Source organism: Haliotis cracherodii, unplaced genomic scaffold (genome assembly GCF_022045235.1).
Source record: "Haliotis cracherodii isolate W230 unplaced genomic scaffold, xgHalCrac1.p SCAF_14, whole genome shotgun sequence".
Classification (NCBI taxonomy): domain Eukaryota; kingdom Metazoa; phylum Mollusca; class Gastropoda; order Lepetellida; family Haliotidae; genus Haliotis; species Haliotis cracherodii.
In genome coordinates this window covers 18,543,578-18,565,335 of record NW_027266269.1, presented here as the reverse complement: position 1 = coordinate 18,565,335, position 21,758 = coordinate 18,543,578, and the positions used below count along the sequence as shown (strand labels likewise).

The following is a 21,758-nucleotide window of genomic DNA, read 5'->3' as shown; positions in this document are numbered from 1 at the left end:
CTGGAAGTATAACAGTCATGTAACTGAGGCCACATTTTACCTCTGATACCAAGATGACAGAGTAAATTTTACGAAGATCCCCGAATGCCAGATTCGATCTAAGGCTTTCTCATTATTATTTCTCATTCTTCCTAAAGCCAAACTGCAACATATCGATAACATAACAGCTATTTCGGAAAAGTCCACGTTTTTAATTTTTCTTTCCTCTGTAATTAACAGGGTTTGATTTATCTTTTTACCCTTGTAAATAGGTATAATTACCCCGTGTGTAAAGGCTACAGGTGTGTACTGTAGTCTAAGAATAACATTAAATACTAATGCTAACTTCCCTACAAGCAGCTCACCACAAACATCTCATGATCAATATTGTTCCGCCTCTGTGTACATATCCAGTGACTTCGTGAACGGATATTGCAGCACACGGTACATTGTCAACACATGAATTAGTTTAATTATTTGAGGCTATTTTCTCAATTTCATGATCAATACCATCTTTAAAGTCATACTGGTCGAACTGGTCAGCGTCATATGGTTTTGCTAGATCTGCACAGTGCCTACCCCAAAGCTGACATATATCGGTGGGGGGCGTTACATTAGTCATCACATACAAATTTATCAACTCCAATCTTCTGCTCCTGCAGTTTTCTCACAGACTTATATAACGTATTCACGTAAGTTTCACAATTTTATTCTAAGTCCGAACAAAATTTCTTGGCTAAACCTTGTTTATGTTATCATTACTTCTGGAAGTATATGAACTAATGTCGTGAATGGTATTCACAAAAAAACGAGTACTGACAAAATGAGACAGACGTTTGTCACGTGGTGACACTAGACGCTTACATATATATTGGTGGACGGAGGGCGACGTGCAATCACATACATGTCAGCGGCACGTAGGTGAGGGAACTTAACAAGCAATACTACTGTCAGCATGTACACATTGATTTTCTGAAGAAGAGCTATACCACGGGAACGTCTTGTGAAGGTCGATTTATCATCACATATGTATGACAGAAGTTTACAACATTTAAGATCTTTAAATCTTTGAATATTGCACGTTTTTAGGCAGTGTTCTAGTACAGCAATGTTATCGGCATAGTCCGGTAATATAGGATTGATATGCTCGGTCGGATGCAACACACCACGCGCATTCCAGGTCGACACACTTGGTGTCAGTTTGAACATAGAAGATGTTCCTTCTGTATTCTTGCTGTTTCTGATCAGTTTGACGCTGCCTTGGCATATAGACTCGCCACACGATATCCTTAGGCTAGAAGTATTCGTAATTTACCATGACGTCATAATCATCTAGTGGCAAGTTTACTTGAACAGTATAAGTTGAAAGTGAATCCGTTTCTTCATGAGTCGGACATACGAAACACGGACGTGACGTTTATTGGCATGGCTGGTTATGATGTTCTTCAGTTCTTCGAACGATTTGTCCACCTTGATGTTAGACAGAACATTGTGTCTCGTACGCAGACGCGAGACACCTTTTAGAGTGTTATACGATTTGCCGAAGGATCATGTGGGATAACCTTCGTTTTGTGTGTTACTCTGATTATTCTGCTGGACAGATCCCTTCCGTGTCACTGTTAGTGTTCATGTGAGTATTTCCACTGAATTCAAGGCAATGAGAATTATATGTGTAGAGTGTCCACATATATTCTTTGTCAGAGAGGTCCACAAGAATACTTGAACCTGGGCGACTAGTGTTCAAATCAGATGCCGTAGGTCCAGCTGCTGTCAGAGACAGACGCCTGGTTAATAGAAGCAGCGTGAAAGGTCTCAATATTGAAACTCGATTGTTCATCACAGTTAGTAGTGGGAACAGTTTTAAGGGCATTGGTGGTAGGTACTCCGTCATCAGTGACTATGTCACAGTCCTCTGCCAATGTTTCGTCAGAGCTGGTATCACATGACTGGTTCATAGATAGGTTTCGTTATTGTTGTGCATATTTTAGAAGGGATGTTGGTCATTTTGTTATACAGGCTTTTTGTTTTGTGTCAATTTGATAGTTTGCACGCAGAAATTCATGTTCCTGTCTTTTAGCGACTTCATTTCTTGTCTTGTCTTTAAAATATTTAATGATCACTTTTTCACTGCAGCGACTTGAATTGCGACTTCCCAGTCCGACACATGCGTACTTGTATGTCCATAATAAACACTTTACGGATAAGTCAAATGTTTACAAAAGCTGCTATTGGAAATGACATGTAAATTAACTATAATGAATCTGTCGACATATACTAAATATACTATAAAGTATTTGCATCTACGAACCACTCATGCAGCTAGTTTATGTGTCAATTAAAAGCATTACAAAGATAACCTGACTTGTTATGTTCATTTAAATACAAAATTATATCATACAGTACTCAGTTTATCTAACCGCATATACGTATGTTTAGCGTATCGAGTAACACAACAAGATTGATGTTGCATAACATCTCATCATGGATATACCTGTTGTTGCATAACTAGATGCCATGCCCACAGACGGTGAGAATATACATGCAAAAGTAGACTGTCAGTTTCCCTGATGTATATACACTGAATGTACATCCACCTACATGTAGTTTGACACTGATTCCCTTCATGATTGCCAAGCTTAATCAGGATGTTTTAATGCTAATTTAGGCGTATCTTCATCTGTTATAACGGGTCTTTTCCCTCTTGTATAACCGCACTTACAATGTAAATGTTTTATGTAACCCTTGTATATGCCCAGTGGTATAAAGTTAGTTTCACATGATGATGGTTACAAATGATGAACAATCCAGATCACTGTTTATTCACATTTGGTGTGGCAGATAAAAGGTTAACTGTATTAAGTTTGCCCTTACCCATTTGACAGTAAGGTCCGAACCAGTGCAGTTTGCAAACAGTCCCTGCCTGTGTTGAGCATGCAGCACCGGGGAAATTGTCACATGTTTCATTGCAGTGACATGATCCTGTAACAACATATACGTTAATGTACAACACAATGCATAACTATCACAATTAGAGCGATCTAACTATTTTTGCCTCGTGTAGCATGCACACACACATGAACATTTTATTTAGATTTATTAGAGAAAAGTATCTTACTCTTAATCAGTCGATTTTAGATATTTATCGTGTGTGAGTAAACTTGTTATGTGTTGTTATATACGATGACAGTAGATGGTTAAACATCATAGAATCAAGACATTTATGTTATATAAAACGTTAAAAAAGATAACGGCGATATCATAAGTTTCCTAAATTATTTTGTAATATGCACAACAAATCTTATTATTCATATAGATACAAAGCAGATACCCAAGTGCGTAATATGCTGAATGTACTCACCTAAACACCCGTCTCCGTATCTCCCAACGGCACACCCGCTGCTACAGTAGCCTGACTGCTTGTCGCATACTTCAGAGGAATCACGGCACTGACACTGATGCTCACAGTCATTGCCGAACCAGCCATCACCGCACACTAAAACACAAACCCGGGATAATTGTAGGTTTAACCACGCCAAACTGAAATAATAAAGTGAATGGTCAGCGTCAGGTTTCTGATGTTAACTTGTATTTCTGTTATACAGAGACGCGAACTCTTTTGTAAGGTGAACATAATGAGTTTATTTGAGGGACTGTTGATAGGCCTAAACTCTGAACTCTTTTGTTAAGTGAATATAATGAGTGTATTTGAATAAGTTATCAATCTGAAAAAGGAAACACTGATAGGCCTAAAATAAAATTGGCTAATATATGTGCTCAGACATTGTCTTTTTCGTCACTGAATTTGCATATATGATAGACACAGAAAGTGTGTCGCACAGCAACATCATAAGGATTTAAAGATCATTAAGCAATTCTTTTGATTTGAAACCTCTAATTCGAATCTGCATCGTGTATTTCCAGAATTCACGGTCGAATCATAAGTGTCAAAAGACCAGACATGTGTCACTTTTACATGGCATATTTGATAAAATTTTGCTTTTCTGATAATACATAGTACTTATAATAGAAATTAATGATTTTGACATTTGAACTGAAGAGGTCGCAGAGGTTTATTTTGAAGATGTAAACCTATTTTCTGAGAGATGCTACTGACTTACTTACCAAGCACCTGCACCTCACATAAGGCTAAAAACTGTCCTGCCATGACAATGGTAACGTTGTTCCCTGTTACAGGTGTTGAACGGTTAAGTAGTACCGGATTGTACACAGGATTTCCAGAATTCTTCAAGGCAACATCAGGGACGGTTTGAAACATCTGACCATTGACGAACACTGTCATGTGTTCATTGTTGGCACTGTCTGAAAATGACCCGATGCGATGGTTTTAAATTAATGATTGAGTCCTTTCTTCAACATTTACGGTACAAAAACGTCACTTGTGCGACAACAGACATGAGGTCTATGGTCTATGAATATAAATGTCAAGTTTCATTGCCATATTATAAGTAGTAGCAGGATCCCTCAGGGTACATGTGGTTTTATGCGTTCCGCATTAGGTTTTATACCACGGTCCGAAGGTAACCCATGTACCCTGAGTGATCCTGCTTCAAAGAATTTATCTTACCGGCATGTTTGAATATGACTTTGTAAAAGAATTCAAACAAATTCAAAATTGATAGAAAACGGTTGCTCGATTGAGCTGAGGTTAGCTTGCGCTATGTCACGTGACCTCTATTGGCTCGGGAAAAGCGTGGAGCTGTTTGCTTTGAAGTGGTGTATAAGGGATTTATTCTATTTCTCCAGACATCAACGTGCTGTCTGATTTGCTCTTGGTGGGGTATTAGAGATTTATTCCCCGCGGAGAAATTTATTGCCCTCCAAAGCGGCTTACACAGTATTTTATCAAGATCACGTGGACTAATGAGATTGCATCATTTTGTCATGGAGGCATGATAACAGAATTTATTTTTGAACGCACGTCCAACTATAGTTCTTGATGTATCGATTACGGTTGGCGTCTTTAAGCTCTGATCTCGCCTGCAACTATGATACAATCATAGAAAACAAGATCAATTATAAATCACGAGGGATGTAATAGTGGACATTAATGTCAGAATTACCACCATTACACTTATTTACTGCTGCATTAAACTTAATATTTTACTTCTGTCCCTCGTTTATAATCACATTCATCAAGCTATTTTCCAGTATTTTTATACATTTCCATCTGTTTGAGACACAAACAGCACAAACAATGCGTCTTCGCTAATTTGGGGTAAATCCACTGTCACTTTCAAGATATCCATATGTGGACACAGTAGGTCACATATCCCTATGGGTTACTCCCATGTACGTCTTCGGACATATGTGTGTGTGGGTGAGTTGTACTGTACGTCATTTGTTTAACTATTCCAGCCATAACACGAGGGTGACGCTTATAATGGTTGGGCACAAATTTTACTCACGCGGGGAAGCGAACCCAGGTTTTCTGTGTGACGAGTCAGCGCTTTAACTGCTAGGCTATCGCTTCACTGAGTAAGTGTCGAGTAGATACAATAACACGAGGAATGATTTTGTACACATTGCACTGATGTACTTATTATTATGACTATCATCCTAAATGACCGATCATTTGCGATGTTGTATCAAGATTACATATTATTACTTGCCCGTGAAGATAACATACAGCTGTATTACACATTGTGTAATACCAAAACGCGTGCTTATGTACTCTCGGAACACGTTTAACGAACAAATATTGAAAGCTCTCAACATCCCTTGGCTTATTCAACGACATGGCGTGTGGAGATGATAGATTACTGAGAGGAGCTTATGTACACTCGATGACCCCAGCAATCTTGTTGCTTGGCTGACGTCACATGGGATTGTTTCGCCGATGGATCTTGCAACAAAATTCTACAAATTACGTCATCGGGTATTTTGACGTTATTGTAAACTTTGAGGTGCAAGGCCCTCTCCACAAGGCGATTGTATTGTAGCGCAACGACAGTCGTTAGTCTAAGTTAGAGTATGTGAGTTGCGATAGTCTTAGCCCTACGATAAGTTTGTGAATTCTAAAGGTGGACCGTTGTATGGTATAAATTAAACGTTTCAACTTTTGCCGTGTTTGAAGTTTTATTCTGTTAAATTCAATTGGACTATGCCGTGGATCCTGTAGGTGTCAGCCTATTCATACTCAACAGTATAATTCTAAAAACGTTATAAATAACAAGTAATAAATAAAATACTAAACTAGCTCCCGTGTAAAACCAATTTTATGAAACTCGTGAATAGTTGTGGTATCTGACTCGCTTTCGCTCGTCAGATACCACAACTATTCACTCGTTTCATAAAATTGGTATTACAGGGGAGCTCGTTTAGTATTAACCCAGATATTTGATTTGAACTATGAGCGCGATGTAAAAAACCTCACCTCGCCACAATGCCTCTTTTGTGGCAGACAATTTATTATTTATTTTTTAGAACTCAATGGGGAATCTAGGACACAGTAGGTCAACGCTTCTAATAAGAGCGAAATAAACGACAATAGGACAGTTTGAAGTGAATAACCTGGCTTATAGTGTTTGATATAATCATTATTTTGTATGTACTGCACAACAAATCAAGCACCATGATTGTAGACTTCAAGTGACTTACTGTCTCCACGGAGATATATTTTTATCCGATGGATGGTAAATGTCTGTACAGGACCAAGATAGACATGCCAGCTCGCATTGTGTCCTTCATTTTCATTGGTATGTGAACAACCGCCATGATTAAAGTTTGTATCTATATTTCCATCAACAGCTTTCTCAGCATCACCTCCACTCCATGTGCTGCTCTGATTAGCGGTCTTGTTTCGTGCAATGTTATCTATGACAAAACAAACCTTTAGTTATATATGAGAGACGTTAGGTCGGGTGTATAGAATATGATCTAACTATCGCACTTGGGTCACATGAATGACAAATGTTTTCACTTGCAATAGATTTGAAATCTATATTCATAATACAAAAACAATTTCATAGTGAAGCCAAATGCTACTATGGAACCCGTGTGAGAATCTTCAATTAGTTTTGGTTAGATCAAAGCTTATTCAGTTCATCCTTACTTTGTAAGATAAACTGCTTCCAGAACAAACATTTGTATCCCTTTGGTGTTATTTGAACAGATCCCATTGGACGTAAACGGCGAAATAGCGGTGACAGCTGTATGAACGGATCACTGACAATCAGTCATTACATCAGATGTTCGCAGAAAGGAAAAGGGGGTCCTGCCCCACGGGTTGCACCCGCTTCTCAAACACTTTGTATAAAAAAAAATATTAAGAGATATCTAATAAACCGGAGGCTGAACTGTTACTTACGAATTTGACAATCATTCCCAAACCAGTCATCCATGCATGCTTGTCCCTGAGTATTTGCTGTGCATGGAGTACCTTGAATGGATTGGCATCCGTTTGTACAGTGGCAACCTGTTGCAGATACATCTGTAACAAATAAAGTAACAATGAGACCGAGTTTAAGTGACTGCTCTTAATGTTTGCACTTGTGTCATGCTGTAATGTTTTATACTTACACGGTTTATATATAAATATAGCATATGCTATAATCCTACCTTGTGCAGATATTACTGTGACCGCAAGTACGAGCAGAATGGTAAGGACACTCATGCTAGCACGTCAATGTAGTTCTGAAAAAATGAAGAACATTCACATGACCCCACAAGGTTACCATATAAGTCTTATGACGAGTGAGTGAGTGACTGAGTGAGTCGAACCTTGCGCCACCTATTCAGATATTCCAGCCTGATCACGGAGGGGGCACCTATTATGGTCTGTACAGACGTTACTCATGTGAGAAACCGAAACATGGACGAGTGAACGTTTTCACTGCTAGGCTACCACTTCGCTGAGAGAACATGGCAAGAGGAATGATTAAAACAACTTATTACCCATTCCGGAGAAAAGATACTGTGTAATATCGTTTTGATATTTGCACAGTGTGCAATTAATGATTCTCGAAGCTGATTGGTCATTTAAACAAATACAATGTATGTACTTTGGACGCTGGTAAATCGGTTTTATGTCCTTTCGATAAACATTTTAATGCAATTTGGATACAGCCACACTGAACTTCCACCTGAGAACACAACATTGTCTCAATTGAATTGTCTCTTTAGAAACATGAACAGTTCCTCCATTGATCATTTCTATACTCATGCGTCTGTTTTCAGACGCCAATATACCAAAGCGCCTTCTATCACCAACATTTTTTTTCTTTGGCCCACTTCCTCCCCTTTTGTGCTCAATTATATTTCAACCAATCACGTCGTAATGCGTGATCACGTGAGATAGCGAAAGCGAGGTCAGAGTCGGTGCGATTAACGAGTTCCAAAAGTTAGACATGGTTGATTTTACTCTGACAATTCGGGGTATAAATCTACGTCAATTTCCACTCATCGTGGTACAATTACCAGTTGAGTAGGGTTGTGAAGCCTCAAAGTGATACAATTATCATTTGAGGGTAGCAGTGGCCTGCTTGTGAACCAGCACGAGTCTCGACTGGAGAGAAGCCCTAGGGAGCGAGCCCACCCGCCCGGCATTATGGCATCGGAGAAGCTGCAATCAGCTGTAACCTCTCCGAATACCACGTGCGCGTGACAGTACCAATATGGCGGCGGATCGGCCCACAGAGGAGAGACAGTTAACACAGAAATATCTGCTCTCAAAGATAATGGCTCAAAGTATGCACACTCAGTAACTGATTGTTGGAATGTCGACCTCAATATCTCAGTTTGGGGATACCTTCACAAGGTTAATGCAAAATAATGTTGAGAAACGCCCAGCTCAAGATGTGCTCGATGCCTCCAGATTGTCGAAAATTCGGAGATCTGGTGACGATCCTTGTGTAGATGCTGGTGACGGATCTGATCACAGTGAATATGAAGCAGACTTGGAGGATCTGTTTGATGATGTGCAGTCCACTCAGAACACTGTTCTTACTGCACGGTGCCTTCAGCACGGCCACACCTCAGCCCCTGATATGTCTCAAGTCGTGTGTGACGACGTTGGTTCAGGTGACACAGCAGAATATGGGGACATTCTTGATTCACTGTAGGAGGATTATTCTTGTGAGGGCCAATTTCGGCCTCCTATCAATTTCAAAACTAGCTGCTGCTATGAACAAGATGTTGTTTCAGAAGTTGGGTGATGACAAATTCAAATCCAAAACTTAGGCCTATGACAGACCCAAGAACTGTGATATGCTACAAGCGAGCAAAGTCAACCCAGAAATCTGGGCAGATTGCGGGCAGATTGCAGGCACACACCAGGTCTAATGACATCAAGATGCAGAAGCTTCAAACCTGCCTTATCACAGCTACAATGCCCATTTTACAACTGACTGACACATTGTTGAAAGTCAAGAATAAAGAACTTTCTCATGATAAGTTAAATGTGAATGCCCTTGCCAAGCTGGCAACGGATGCTGTCTCCCTCATATCCCATGCTAACACCGAAATTAATCACCGCAGGCGTGAAATGCTGAAGCCTTGTTTAAACAAGCAATTCCAACAGCTCTGTTCGCCCCAGACGCCAATGTCCACTCTGTTATTTTGCGACAACCTGGCGGAGACCATCAAAGACATGAGTGCTACTAACCACGTCAGCGGTCAGCTTACCACCGGCCATGTGTTTTCCGGCCCACGACCCAACAGACCGTCAACTTCACGGCCTTCATTCACTTATCCCCCACATCGGCCTTCTCAAGGCAGAGGCAGGGTTTTTTTAGTGAAGGGATATCAAAACTTCAATAAGAAAAGGATGGATAAGGAGAGAACATACAAGAGACTGATGCCCAGGAGGTAAGACGAGACACTGTTACACAAGATGTTTTCCAGGCAGACAGACTCCAGTTCTTTCTCCCTGAATGGGAAAAACTTGCATCTGACAGTTTTGTCTTACAAACTGCGGTTGCTCCCGCAGCATGAGAAATAAGTTTTAATGACAGTAAACTTTGCATTATTGCTAACGAAATTGTGAACTTTGAGAAGAAAGGAGTGGTACTCAAATCTCATCAAGAACATGGACAGTATGTGTCAACTATATTCATTCGCTTGAAGAAAGACGGTTCCTATCGCCTTATCCTGAATTTGAAACGTTTGAATGAAAAAATTGATTATGTTCATTTTAAGATGGAGAGTCTGTTCGCCTCCATCTCCTTAGTCAGGAAAGACTGTTTTATGGCATCCATTGACTTAACAGATGCGTATTACTCAGTGTCCATTCACCAAGATCACCAGAAATATTTGAAATTCACGTGGCAATTCAAGGACAACTGTATCAGTTTACCGCGCTTCCGAATGTACTTAGTTGTGCCCCCAGATACCTTACCAAGATTCTCAGAGCACCATACTCATATCTACGGTCGAAAGGTCACATGAATGTTGGTTACATTGAATATTCGTTTATCTCGGGTGATGACAAAAGTGAGTATAGAGCGTTGTACAAGAAACAGCGGAACTGTTCACACGTCTCGGGTTTATCATACTCCCAGTGAAGTCGGTTATGATACCAATGCAGGAGATTGTGTTCTTGGGATTTGTTATCAACTCAGTCACGATGACTGTTTCACTCACGTGTGCGAAAGCTACCAAAATTCAGTCTTCGTGTATCAGGCTACGGAATAAGCAATTCATCACAATACGAGAATTAGCTGAAGTAGTGGGTAACCTTGTGGCAAGTTTCCCAGGCGTCAGTTTAGCGCAGCTCTATTACCGCCAGTTGGATAACACCAAGTCCAGAGCAATGCAGGCGTCAACAGGCAACTATGATTATGTCATTTCTCTGCTGGACTGTGACAAGTCTGATTTGAATTGGTGGATTAATCTGTCCACTGGGTGACACTGGTCACGTGACGAGGCGGAATTACACATCAACTACTTGGAGTTATTAGCGGCTTTCCTCACTCTGCGTACTTACTGTACAAAAACGTCTAATTGCCACATCAAACTGTTGATTGATAATACAACAGCGGTTGCGTACGTGAACAACATGGGTGGAAAGAAACCAACTTTGAACAAATTAGCCAGGGACTTATGGGAGTGGTGTTTGTATAAGGACATCTGGCTCAGCGCTGCACATCTTCCTGGTAAGCAAAATACTGTTGCCGACCGAGCATCACGGGTGATCAAGGACAACACTGAATGGTTTATCGTGTCCCGTGTTTTCAACAAAATTTGCCAAATTCTCGGTACACCTGACATAGACTTATTTGCGTCTAGGCTGAACTATAGACATAAGAAGTATGTTTCTTGGCAACCGGATCCGGATGCATATGCAGTCGACGCATTTTCTATACCATGGACATCATATTTCATCTATGCATTTCCACCTTTCAGTCTGTTGAACACTGTACTGAAGAAGATAGACGAAGACAAGAGCAGCGGTATACTGATTGCCCCAGTGTGGTCTACCCAGCTGTGGTTCCCTCGTCTGCTCCGGCTGATCAAGCATCCTCCAGTGATTCTACCTCCAGTACGACAGGTTCTCCTCTTACCACACAACGAAGGCACAACCCCTAACAAAAATGAAAATGGCAGCATTTTTCTTGTTCGGAGATCTCTCTCAGAGGAGAAATGTATCGCAACGAGCTACCGAAATCATTCTCCAGTCCTGGCGCAAATCCACAAGAAGACAGTATGACTCGTACATCAAACGCTGGCTTCTCTTTTGTGGTAAAAGGCAAGTTGATTCGCTGTGACGGAAGTGTTAGATTTCCTGTGTGAACTATACGACGACAACTTAGGGTATAGCGCTCTGAATTCAGCTAGATCAGCGTTATAATCTGTGATTATCTTAGACACTGGTACCCTGGGTTCTCATCCGCTCATAAACAGATTTATGAGAGGTGTGTTTCAGTCACGTTCAGCTCTTCCTAGAAATACTGTTACCTGGGACACCGACACTGTTCTGACATATCTGAAAACAAAGTCACCTGTGAAGAAACTGTGCTTGAAAGACTTGACATTGAAAGCTGCTACTCTTTTAGCTCTATTGTCAGGCCAGAGACTGCAATCTTTACATGCTTTAGATATTAGAAATATGACTGTTTCCTCTGTTTGTTGTAAGTTTAGAATAGGTAGTTTAGTTCTGGTACTCATCTAAGTGAAATAACAATTCCGGCCTCTCGAGTGAGTGAGTGAGTATGGTTTTACGCCGCTTTTAGCAATTTTCCAGCAATATCACTGCGGGGGACACCAGAAATGGGCTTCACACATTGTACCCATGTCGGGAATCGAACCCGGGTCTTCGGCGTGACGAGCGAACGCTTTAACCACTAGGCTACCCGACCGTCCCACGTGTACTCGAGCTGGGTGATGTGGACATAAGTATATTCAAATCACACAGCAGCAGAATGGCCTCTACAAGTGCTGCTATGAGACAGAATGTGCCTTTGCAAACCATTCTGACTACAGCCGGGTGGAGTGGATCCTCCACATTTACCAAGTATTACAACAAACCTGTAAATAATGACTCTGCGTTTGCTTTGTCAATTCTCGATAAAAGTTCTTGTTAATGAAAATTGCTCAGTCACATCATTGGAAGCAGTAAATTATATCTGAAATAAACTCAATTTTGTTTATCAGTGACTGTTTTGTGGTTTGTTTGAAACCCCGAACGCTTTAAACATCTCACGTGATCACGTACTACGACGTGATTGGTTGAAATATAATTGAAAATTAAACGAGACTTAAAGTAAGTTGAAGTTTGATTAGGATTATACGAAACTCATCACAAGTATAGGGATCACGTGCCCACCCTACTACTGCAGTAGCTATCACCCACCCTGTGTGGTTACGGGTTTCAAACACTTTAAAGTCTGACTCTGACCTCGCTTTGATCACGTGATCCCTATACTTGTGAATAGTTTCATATAATCGTAATCAAACATCAACTTACTTGCCGAGACTTAAAGTAAGTTGAAGTTTGATTAGGATTATACGAAACTCATCACAAGTATAGGGATCACGTGCCCACCCTACTACTGCAGTAGCTATCACCCACCCTGTGTGGTTACGGGTTTCAAACACTTTAAAGTCTGACTCTGACCTCGCTTTGATCACGTGATCCCTATACTTGTGAATAGTTTCATATAATCGTAATCAAACATCAACTTACTTGTAAGTCTCGTTTAATTCTGTCTCCACTCTCAATAGTTTTCAAAACACGGTACAAAGTTGAAAGTGGAATGTTTTCTCTGTAATGACCGGTACTGATCTGATTCCTCGATTGTATAATTCAGAAATAATCTTTCTTAGTTCCAAAGCTGTCATTTCCACAGAGGTCTTACTCGCCAATATGGCTGAACGTGGCGTTAAACAACAAACAAATAAACTTTTTTGCCGTCTGCTAGCTTGTTTACCAAGTATGGCACGTGGCGCTTCCCTGAATCAAAGTCAGAATACGTTCTATATACAGCTTTGATATGGTAAATATTGATGGCCAAAATGGTATGGAAAATGATCAATACTTTCACATCAAATTATAATTCAGCATGATACAATGACTCTTATATTCCTAAGGCATATTTCATCGTTCAAGATTAATGTTTCTATGTCTCGATTTCTTTCCTATAATTTGGTATATAGTGAATCTACGTTATCTGGACCGCACCTTTACCAGTGATATCAACAGGACAAACGAATCATCGTTACAAAGCAACGGTCTCTGTCAGAATCAAATGTTCCTAACAGTTATGGTCAGAGTAGAGGTCTACCCGGATAAGAGGGTTCCGGACTAACAAGGTTCCTTTGTATACCACTGTAAGTAATAGGCAAACTGTACATGCAAATGTCAAATGTTTGATATATTCCTTATTATTTGCCACAGTTCCGCACTATTGTCAGTTTGATTTAACACTGCTTTCAACAGTATTTATCACAGTGTTGATTGTATCATAATGAGTTAAAACGACTTATAATGAACAATTAGTTGAATGACGTGTTCATGAAAGATTATGATATCTGGCTTTTACATTCTTGCTGACTAGACAACATGCACCTCAAAATGATGCATATGTTTCGATTCACGCCAAACCAGTTGGAAGGTGTGTGGTGCTTAAATTTGAGCTCAGCCGCTATGTTTAAAACACACCTTTGTGACGGATGTTGGAGACTTCATACTTCATATACCTCCTGTACCTCGAGTGAACCTTTCGAGGTATGAAATATGATTAGATGATGTGGAAGGTCAACGAGTTCAACTTGACTTAGACAAACTTTTGTAGACGAAAACTGGATTATTTACGAAAGGAATTTGATGAAACTCCGCATAGGGTCACAAGAGTGGTCATATTAAACATAACATTTCGGAATAATTCATAATTCATGAATAACACATATTTCATTAAACAGTTTATCCAACAGGAATAGCCATTTAGAGCGTGTTATCTTGCATGTATACGTCGCTAGATATATATGTGTGTCTCGGTTGTGGCAAAGCGATTGGCTTAAAACAACTATCAACCTATCATGGTACACAGTACATACGACAGTGCTGACTGGAGGCTACCCTTGAGATGATGGCACATGTTCATGGCGAAACCGAGAACAAATGCCAATACACTAAACAGCTGGTGTTTTACAAAGAAAAACATAAATTCGGTTTCGCATAATTCTGAATAAGACATATATTGGCACTAACTAATAGTTTAACACGACTGCACCTTTTAACGTACAATGAAATCACAGATTGAACTTTTTTAAATCTTTGAACATAATTGCACCAATTACATTTTACGTCATTAGTACTTTTCCTTGCAGATTTAGCTTATGTCTTAGTTTGGTACGCTGAATACGCTAATATTTCTAATACTACAAACTCAGGGATTAATGTAAACATACTGCTCCTGATTTTTTCGACTGGGTGTGTCCATTCCCTAATATGTAAGTTCGGGAGTAGCCATTCAGGAGATAAACCATTTAGGCGCTAATGCGCTGGGTTGTAATTTATTTAAGAGGTATCAACTCCACAGTAGGACTATATCAAATTTTCATGACGACATGAGGGCTTTGAAAACGGTGCTCTCTTGCAATGCACAACTACACAGGGTATAAGGGTCTGCTATCTTAGAACATTCTGTAAAGGGGCCGCACGCAATAAATATTACTAAAGTTCATCATTAAATAAACATGGCCTTGACGAGTTCAGAATAAGGTTTCAAAACACATAATTTTTCAAAAAGAAATTGACAACTAACCATCCAAAGTGAGTCCAAAGATATGTGTTGTAATGCTGTGCACTGTTTGGACTCACCAACTTATTTCTTGGAAATACGCGAGACAAGTCATTTCTTTGTAAAACAATTTACATTAAGGGTTACGTGTTTACATTAAGAGTAGCAACCCGCAACCCTTAATGTAAAAATTATTCTTTTACATTAAGGGTGAATATGGTACATATCGCCCCTTAATGTAAAATATTCTTAAAAATAAAGTTTGATTGGAATATAGGATACTTTTTGCTATTTTCACGATTTTTATTTGTTTTTGCTCGGTTTCTTGCAAATATTCGTTATAAGCGACAGCGTGAGAAACTGACTTTGCTCAGATCTGAGGACAAGAGGGGCTATTATAAGAATGGCAGGCTCGTCATTGTGGACATGCCAGCTACTACTCTGGAAGGTGATGAGCATCAGTTGTCGGCTCCAGTCGCAGATCGGGACTCAAGTGGAACATCGTCAACTGTGGATCAGGAGCGGGTCCTGCCGTCAAGGTCAAAGGTTATGCAAAAGCTTATCTTACATTGCAAGGAATATAGAAGATTTAACCAACAAACTGTCCGACATTGGCTTTGTTTCTTTTGTATCTGAGAATTGTTGCTGTATATGAAACATAGTCAATAGAAAATTACTTTAGTGACATTTTTTTAGAATATAAGCTTTTTTGTTTACCAGCCACAAAGGTCCAAGTTCGGAAGGTATTCGGGAGGAATACTTTTTATAAAATATTCACTGGTAAGATATGTTATTGATGTTCGATACAGAGAATGTTATTACTATTCTGTTGGATAAAAGTATGTTTGGTTTCACTAGAGCTACATTATGCTTTGTTTAAATATATCCAACCCGAAGAGATCGACCTGGTATGATAACAAAGATAGACAAAATGGGATAGAGATGTTGCTGTTTTTTTATTGAGTACATTGGAAGAGTACCCAGCTGTTTTTATCATTGTTCTTGGATTTGTTTGTTTGTTTGACCGTCTGTCGGTCTGTCAGCAGAAAATAACTTTTCGAATAATTGCTTCCAAACTAATTGACTGATTTCAATTAAACTTTGTACACGTGGTCACTTCAACATGTTGTTGGACACACCAATTTGGGCGGAGTTATTGCCTTTTATTACTTCGTCATTTCAACTTGTCTGGGCAACTTCTAAACTACTATGTCGATTTCTTTCAGATATGTACGTAGGTGTGGCTACGGACACCGTTCATTAATTCCCCATAGGCCAGTTCTAGTTAGCTCCATTTTTATCCATACATGCAAGATGTCCGAAAGACTTATGTGACGTATTGCCATCCGTCTTTGTACGGCGTACGTTATCTGTCATGCGAAATCTATTCACAATCAAATACGATAGAAACTTCCTATCCGAAAGATATAACTTTTAATTGACTATATTTGACGCGGCATGTTACTTGGGAAACCTACGTTTTGTTATTTTAACCAAACACCATTGCATTGGAATTCCTGTCGTTTGCAGTTACATTTGATTCTGGTGTGTGCTTAACTGTCATTTCCGTAATACAGCAACAAAATGTCCATTATTTTATGCCTAAAACTCTGTTAATGGACAACCCACCATCATCTACAACTTGGTCTGATCTGCTTGGGCTGAGTCCTCCTTTCCGTCGTCACGGTATAGGATAGTAACCAGGTTACCTTGCAGAGTATCGAAACATAACCTTTGTAAAACAGTAAGTCTGATAAAAATCCTTTATGAAACCTGAATATAACAACCAGTTGGTCGTTGTAGAGTAGGAATAGAAAAATGATTAGTCTTTTGCACATCTAGACAAAGTAACGATCAATTAAACCTGCGAAGTTTCATGAAAGTTCGATAAGTATTATTTCATAGTGATAACCCTAAATGTAAAAAGAAATATCTATCACTTACTTCCTTAATGTAAAAGCTTTTACATTAAGAGTAATTTTTACCTTAAGGGTTGTAACAAAAGTTAACCCATCACCCTAATGTAAATCTTTTTACATTAAGAGTAATCTTTACATTAAGGGTTGTAACAGAGCCGGCTATTTTGACACGAAGGATATGGTTTGACCTATCAATTTGAAGATTGCACGCTTTCAACACCAGCGTGTGAAACAAAGTGTGACAGTTTTGCCCCAGAAATAGTTGATTGTGTATGGTTTGCCTAAGTCCGCGTGTTCTCAAATGAATTTCATCAAGTTTGATAAGTTGTTCTGATCAAAAGGGTCTGTGCTGTGACTTCGGTGATGTCCGACATTGTTTTCGTGGGCTTTCGAAGGTAGGATTTCTTATGGACTTTCAAATGCCCTCCTGCAAATCCTTACGGTGGTGGTTAACGCAGAGGGCAATGAGCATTGATCACAAAAAGGTTTTTTAACAACATGTCGTCATGAATGAAGTTTTTTCAAATATTTTTTTTATGTTATCATTTACTTTCATTGTCGGTTGTTTCAGTGAGGAAATTGCCTGTTCCGAGTCTTTTCACCATCAAACATGTCCCTTACAGTTTCACAAAATTTCATTTGTATGCAAAAGATATGCCTTCGTAAAACAATCCCATCATCGAAGCAGTCAGGGTTACAGTCTAGAACATCATATCGTCGCCAAACACATCCTATATCAAACTACCGTATTTCCTCTATTAGACGCTGGGTTCGCTATTAATTTCGCGAGAGCTGTGAAACGGTGTATATTGGAGACCAGGGTTGTATTAGAAACATAGCGTGTAATAGTTGATATATATCGATACGTTGTACTGTTCCAATGGGTGATAATCGGGAGCCATTTTTGATGGATCGATATGTTGGCTGTTGATGTATTCACAGGCACATTTTATGTACGAAACGGTTAGTATATTTAAAAGGGGTTTCCGTAGCAAAAAGGAAACCTCTTTTTAACCAATCAGTATCAATCATTCTTTAATTATTGTAGGACAAAAAATTCACAGACGAGTTGAAAACGTGAGATATATTTTATTCGAGCAAAGTGTTTCCTAATTTCAGGAGTCTGACCTCAAATGCTTTTCGTGTACTTTGGGTGACATACCTTCAAGAAACAACATACTCTAATGTTTGGTGTATGGAACAGTATGATGCACAACAGTGTTGAAATTGAAATTGTTTGCGGAGATGTCCATTTATGTCATGAAGTATTCAGAAATAGATGACAGTACTTCTTTCTGCAACATAACAGGTTTTTCAATTAAACGTAAGACATAAGAAAAGCTCAGGCCTTCATTACAATTTTTCATGTCAGTTTTATATCTTCATAAAGTTTTCAAACATTAATGAAATACTTTTCGGTTTTATTCTCATAATGTTTCTTCAGTGTGAAACGAAATCATAACAAGATATTATTTATATTTAAAAAATGAATATTATCAGAAAGAAGTAACTGACCTTCATATGAAGAGGTGAAAATTTTATGCTATTGAAAATAACAACATAATACTTGGATATAATAATGGATCAAACCCAAACCTGGTAACAGAAGACAGAGTGTCTCGATAAACAATGTCTGTATCGGGTATATTGAAACAGACAAGTCAGCGGCGGTTGAAAATAGCCTGAGGGATGTTGTTCCCAATGTTCCAAAGATTATATACCAACTGAGCTTGCGTGACAGGCTGGTTCTGGCTCTGTCGTAGGAGTCGCTATATCTCATCCCAGACATGTGCTATTTGGGGTGAGAAACAACCGACCATGGCAGTGCAGCAATGTTATGCTGCCTCAAACAGTCTGCTACAGCACGTGCAACATGTGGGCGGCTATTATCCTAAAACGCTCTCCTGGACACCAGCAGACCCTTGCACGACCATCAGAGCAGTCCAGATGAAACCTGGACTCCTCTATGAACAAAATGCTGTCTCAGTCTTGACTTCTGATCCCCAGATATTGTCTACACCAAGCTAGGCGTGCCTGAGGGTGACTTGGAAGCAAAATTGGGCGTATCGCTGGACCTCGTAAGTGTTATTTACGGTTAAATAAAAGTGTCTTATGAGCACCTGATAGCTAAATAATCCTTGTGTGCTGTTCTCATTTAAAAGGACACCTGCGTGACAATCATGCTCCCAACAAACACAAACATATCCAAATTGTACAAACACGTGCAAACTATGAATCATGAGATGTTTTAATGAATATGTATTGAAAGATGCATTACTGAATTTCAGAATAAATATATTTTTTATCGACCTTTATCTGAAGTACAGTTACTATTTCCTTTTTGTATATATTCTAGATAACACCAGATTACATGGTTTTCTCTATATTCTCTTTGTGAAATAGTAAGCTTCAGTGGTAAACAAGTGAAATCATATTTGCTGAATAATCATTTCTCATTATACAGCGGCATGAATTATATACTCAACAACAAAATTTCCCGTGACACAAATATTTTAGTATATTTTTCAAATAAGTAAAGTTTGGTTTTCAATATTGCAGTACATGTATGGAATCAAGTCTCAAAAACGCAACTGCTACAGAAAAGCATGCATTCCATGCAAAAGTTGACTTTTATACAAGCCCCATGCATTTCACTACCCAAGAATGGGTATAAAAACATGTGCGTTAACGGGATTCCATATACATTGTTTACCAACGTGCTGACAACAACTACTCAGAAAAACAACAAAATTATGCAATTATTCAACGTTACGAAATGTCACGCCTGTCCGAAAATGAGCGTCTGCGAGCCATTGGTATGCTTGAAGCAGGATCTAGTCAACATGATGTTGCAAGACAATTTAACGTCCACAGAAACACCATTTGGTGTTTATGGCAACGTTGGCAACAGACAAATGCAGTCAGAGACCATCCTCGGAGTGGCAGGCCACGCATAACCAATAATCGACAAGGCAACTGGATTCGAACAACACACCTACGAAATCGATTCCAGCCAGCAACATAGACTGCAAGAAGCATCCCTGGCCTTCGACGGATATCTTCACAAACCGCATGTCGCCGCCTCAGATATGCAGGGATTGTCGCCAGAAGACCCACCAGACGACCCATTTTGACAAAACGCCACCGTCAAGCACGTCTACAGTGGTGCAGACAGCGTCTACGCTGGACGGCCATGCAGTGGGGACAAGTTCTATTCACTGACGAGTCTCGTTTGCACCTCAGCCACAGCGATGGACGAATTCAAGTGTACCGACGTCGAGGATTAACGTTACGTCAATCTTTGTGTCAAGATCGGTTCGGGGGCGGCAGCGTCATGGTATGGGGTGGGATTACAGCAAGACAGAGGACCCGTTTGATAGTGGTAGAGGGAAATCTCAATGGACAGCGCTACTGCGACGAGATCATCGGCCCTGTTGTCCTATCCGTTTTTGCGTAGTCATGGCATGGCCTAGGCATTACCTTTCAACCTGACAACGCCCGGCCTCATATTGCTGCTCGACTTGTTCAGGATTCCCTTCAACAAAACAACGCGAATGTCATCCCCTGGCCGGCTCGCTCCCCTGATTCCTCACCAATTGAGCACATGTGGGATGAGATGGATCGGCGCCTTCAACGCCAACCACGTGTTCCACAGACACTCCAGGAACTTCGAAACATGCTCCAGCAGATATGGACAGATATCCCACAGGACTTTGTGTGACGCCTGGTCCATTCCATGAGACGAAGGTGTGTTGCATGCATCGCAACCAGAGGTGGACACACACGCTATTGATTTGTAAATTGACATTGTGGCATGTTCATGTTTTTTTTATATGAAATAACGCATTTTCTGAAGTCTGTATGGCAAATTAAACCATTTGAACACTTACTGGAGTCTTTTATCTGTTTCAGATTTGGTAAAAAACATAACTTTGAATTATTCAATGTCACAGGAACTTTTGTTGTTCAGTATATTATGTACTGATTATAGGTTGAATCGTTCTTTAGACAATGATATTTTATACTTGTGACATCAACGTGCAATCTCACCAATCAGCAATCATTCATGTGTCATAGCTTTTTCATATAAACTATTATTTCTACATCTGGTTGCCCTTGCCGTGATATTGCTTGAATATTAATAACCGTGGCGTAAATCACTCATTCATCGACTTTACTTTGAGCAGCATGATCAAATTCCTTCGAATAACTTAATAATGACGTTTTTGTTACATCATCAGTAGAAATAAATGTGAAATCTTTGAGAGAAAAAACTCAAATACTAGTATATGGAATATACAATCAATTACATTTACAATGTTCTCCCTCACTCTAACCCAACTCTCAAATCGTGCTCTAAACATTCACACAGAAAACGTGTATTGTAGCTGAAGCATATGCATTTTTTTATCAATGATAGTCACAATCATTACAACCGTTGAACTACCACTGCTTCTCGGAGATTTGAGTACACATGTTCTGTCACACATACGATACGGTGCACTGTGAGAGGGTGCACTTCCCATGAAGTCAAAGTCAAATGGAATTCTCAAACATTTATTTACATATGTCAAGGTACCTGGTCTTTAAACCTATTGTCCAATGTGTAATTGTACATACATTCTTATCACGGGCCTTTATCGCCTTAACAGGATTTCTACTG

The 21,758-nt window shown here is 39.6% G+C and overlaps 1 protein-coding gene and 1 pseudogene across 1 annotated transcript in view; one reads left to right on the top strand and one right to left on the bottom strand.

Moving 5' to 3' along the window:
• Nucleotides 1–4,279, bottom strand: part of LOC139460261 (uncharacterized) — a 52,129-nt gene extending 47,850 nt beyond the window's left edge. The window contains exons 1-3 of the mRNA XM_071241767.1: nucleotides 4,102–4,279; nucleotides 3,338–3,472; nucleotides 2,851–2,958 (exon numbers count right to left, since the gene is read on the bottom strand). Of these exons, the coding sequence (XP_071097868.1) occupies nucleotides 2,851–2,958; nucleotides 3,338–3,472; nucleotides 4,102–4,279 (421 nt within the window). The remainder of the gene's footprint in view (nucleotides 1–2,850; nucleotides 2,959–3,337; nucleotides 3,473–4,101) is intronic.
• A 4,318-nt stretch (nucleotides 4,280–8,597) lies between these two features.
• LOC139460260 (uncharacterized) lies at nucleotides 8,598–11,644 on the top strand (annotated as a pseudogene).
• Nucleotides 11,645–21,758: the final 10,114 nt, after the last annotated feature.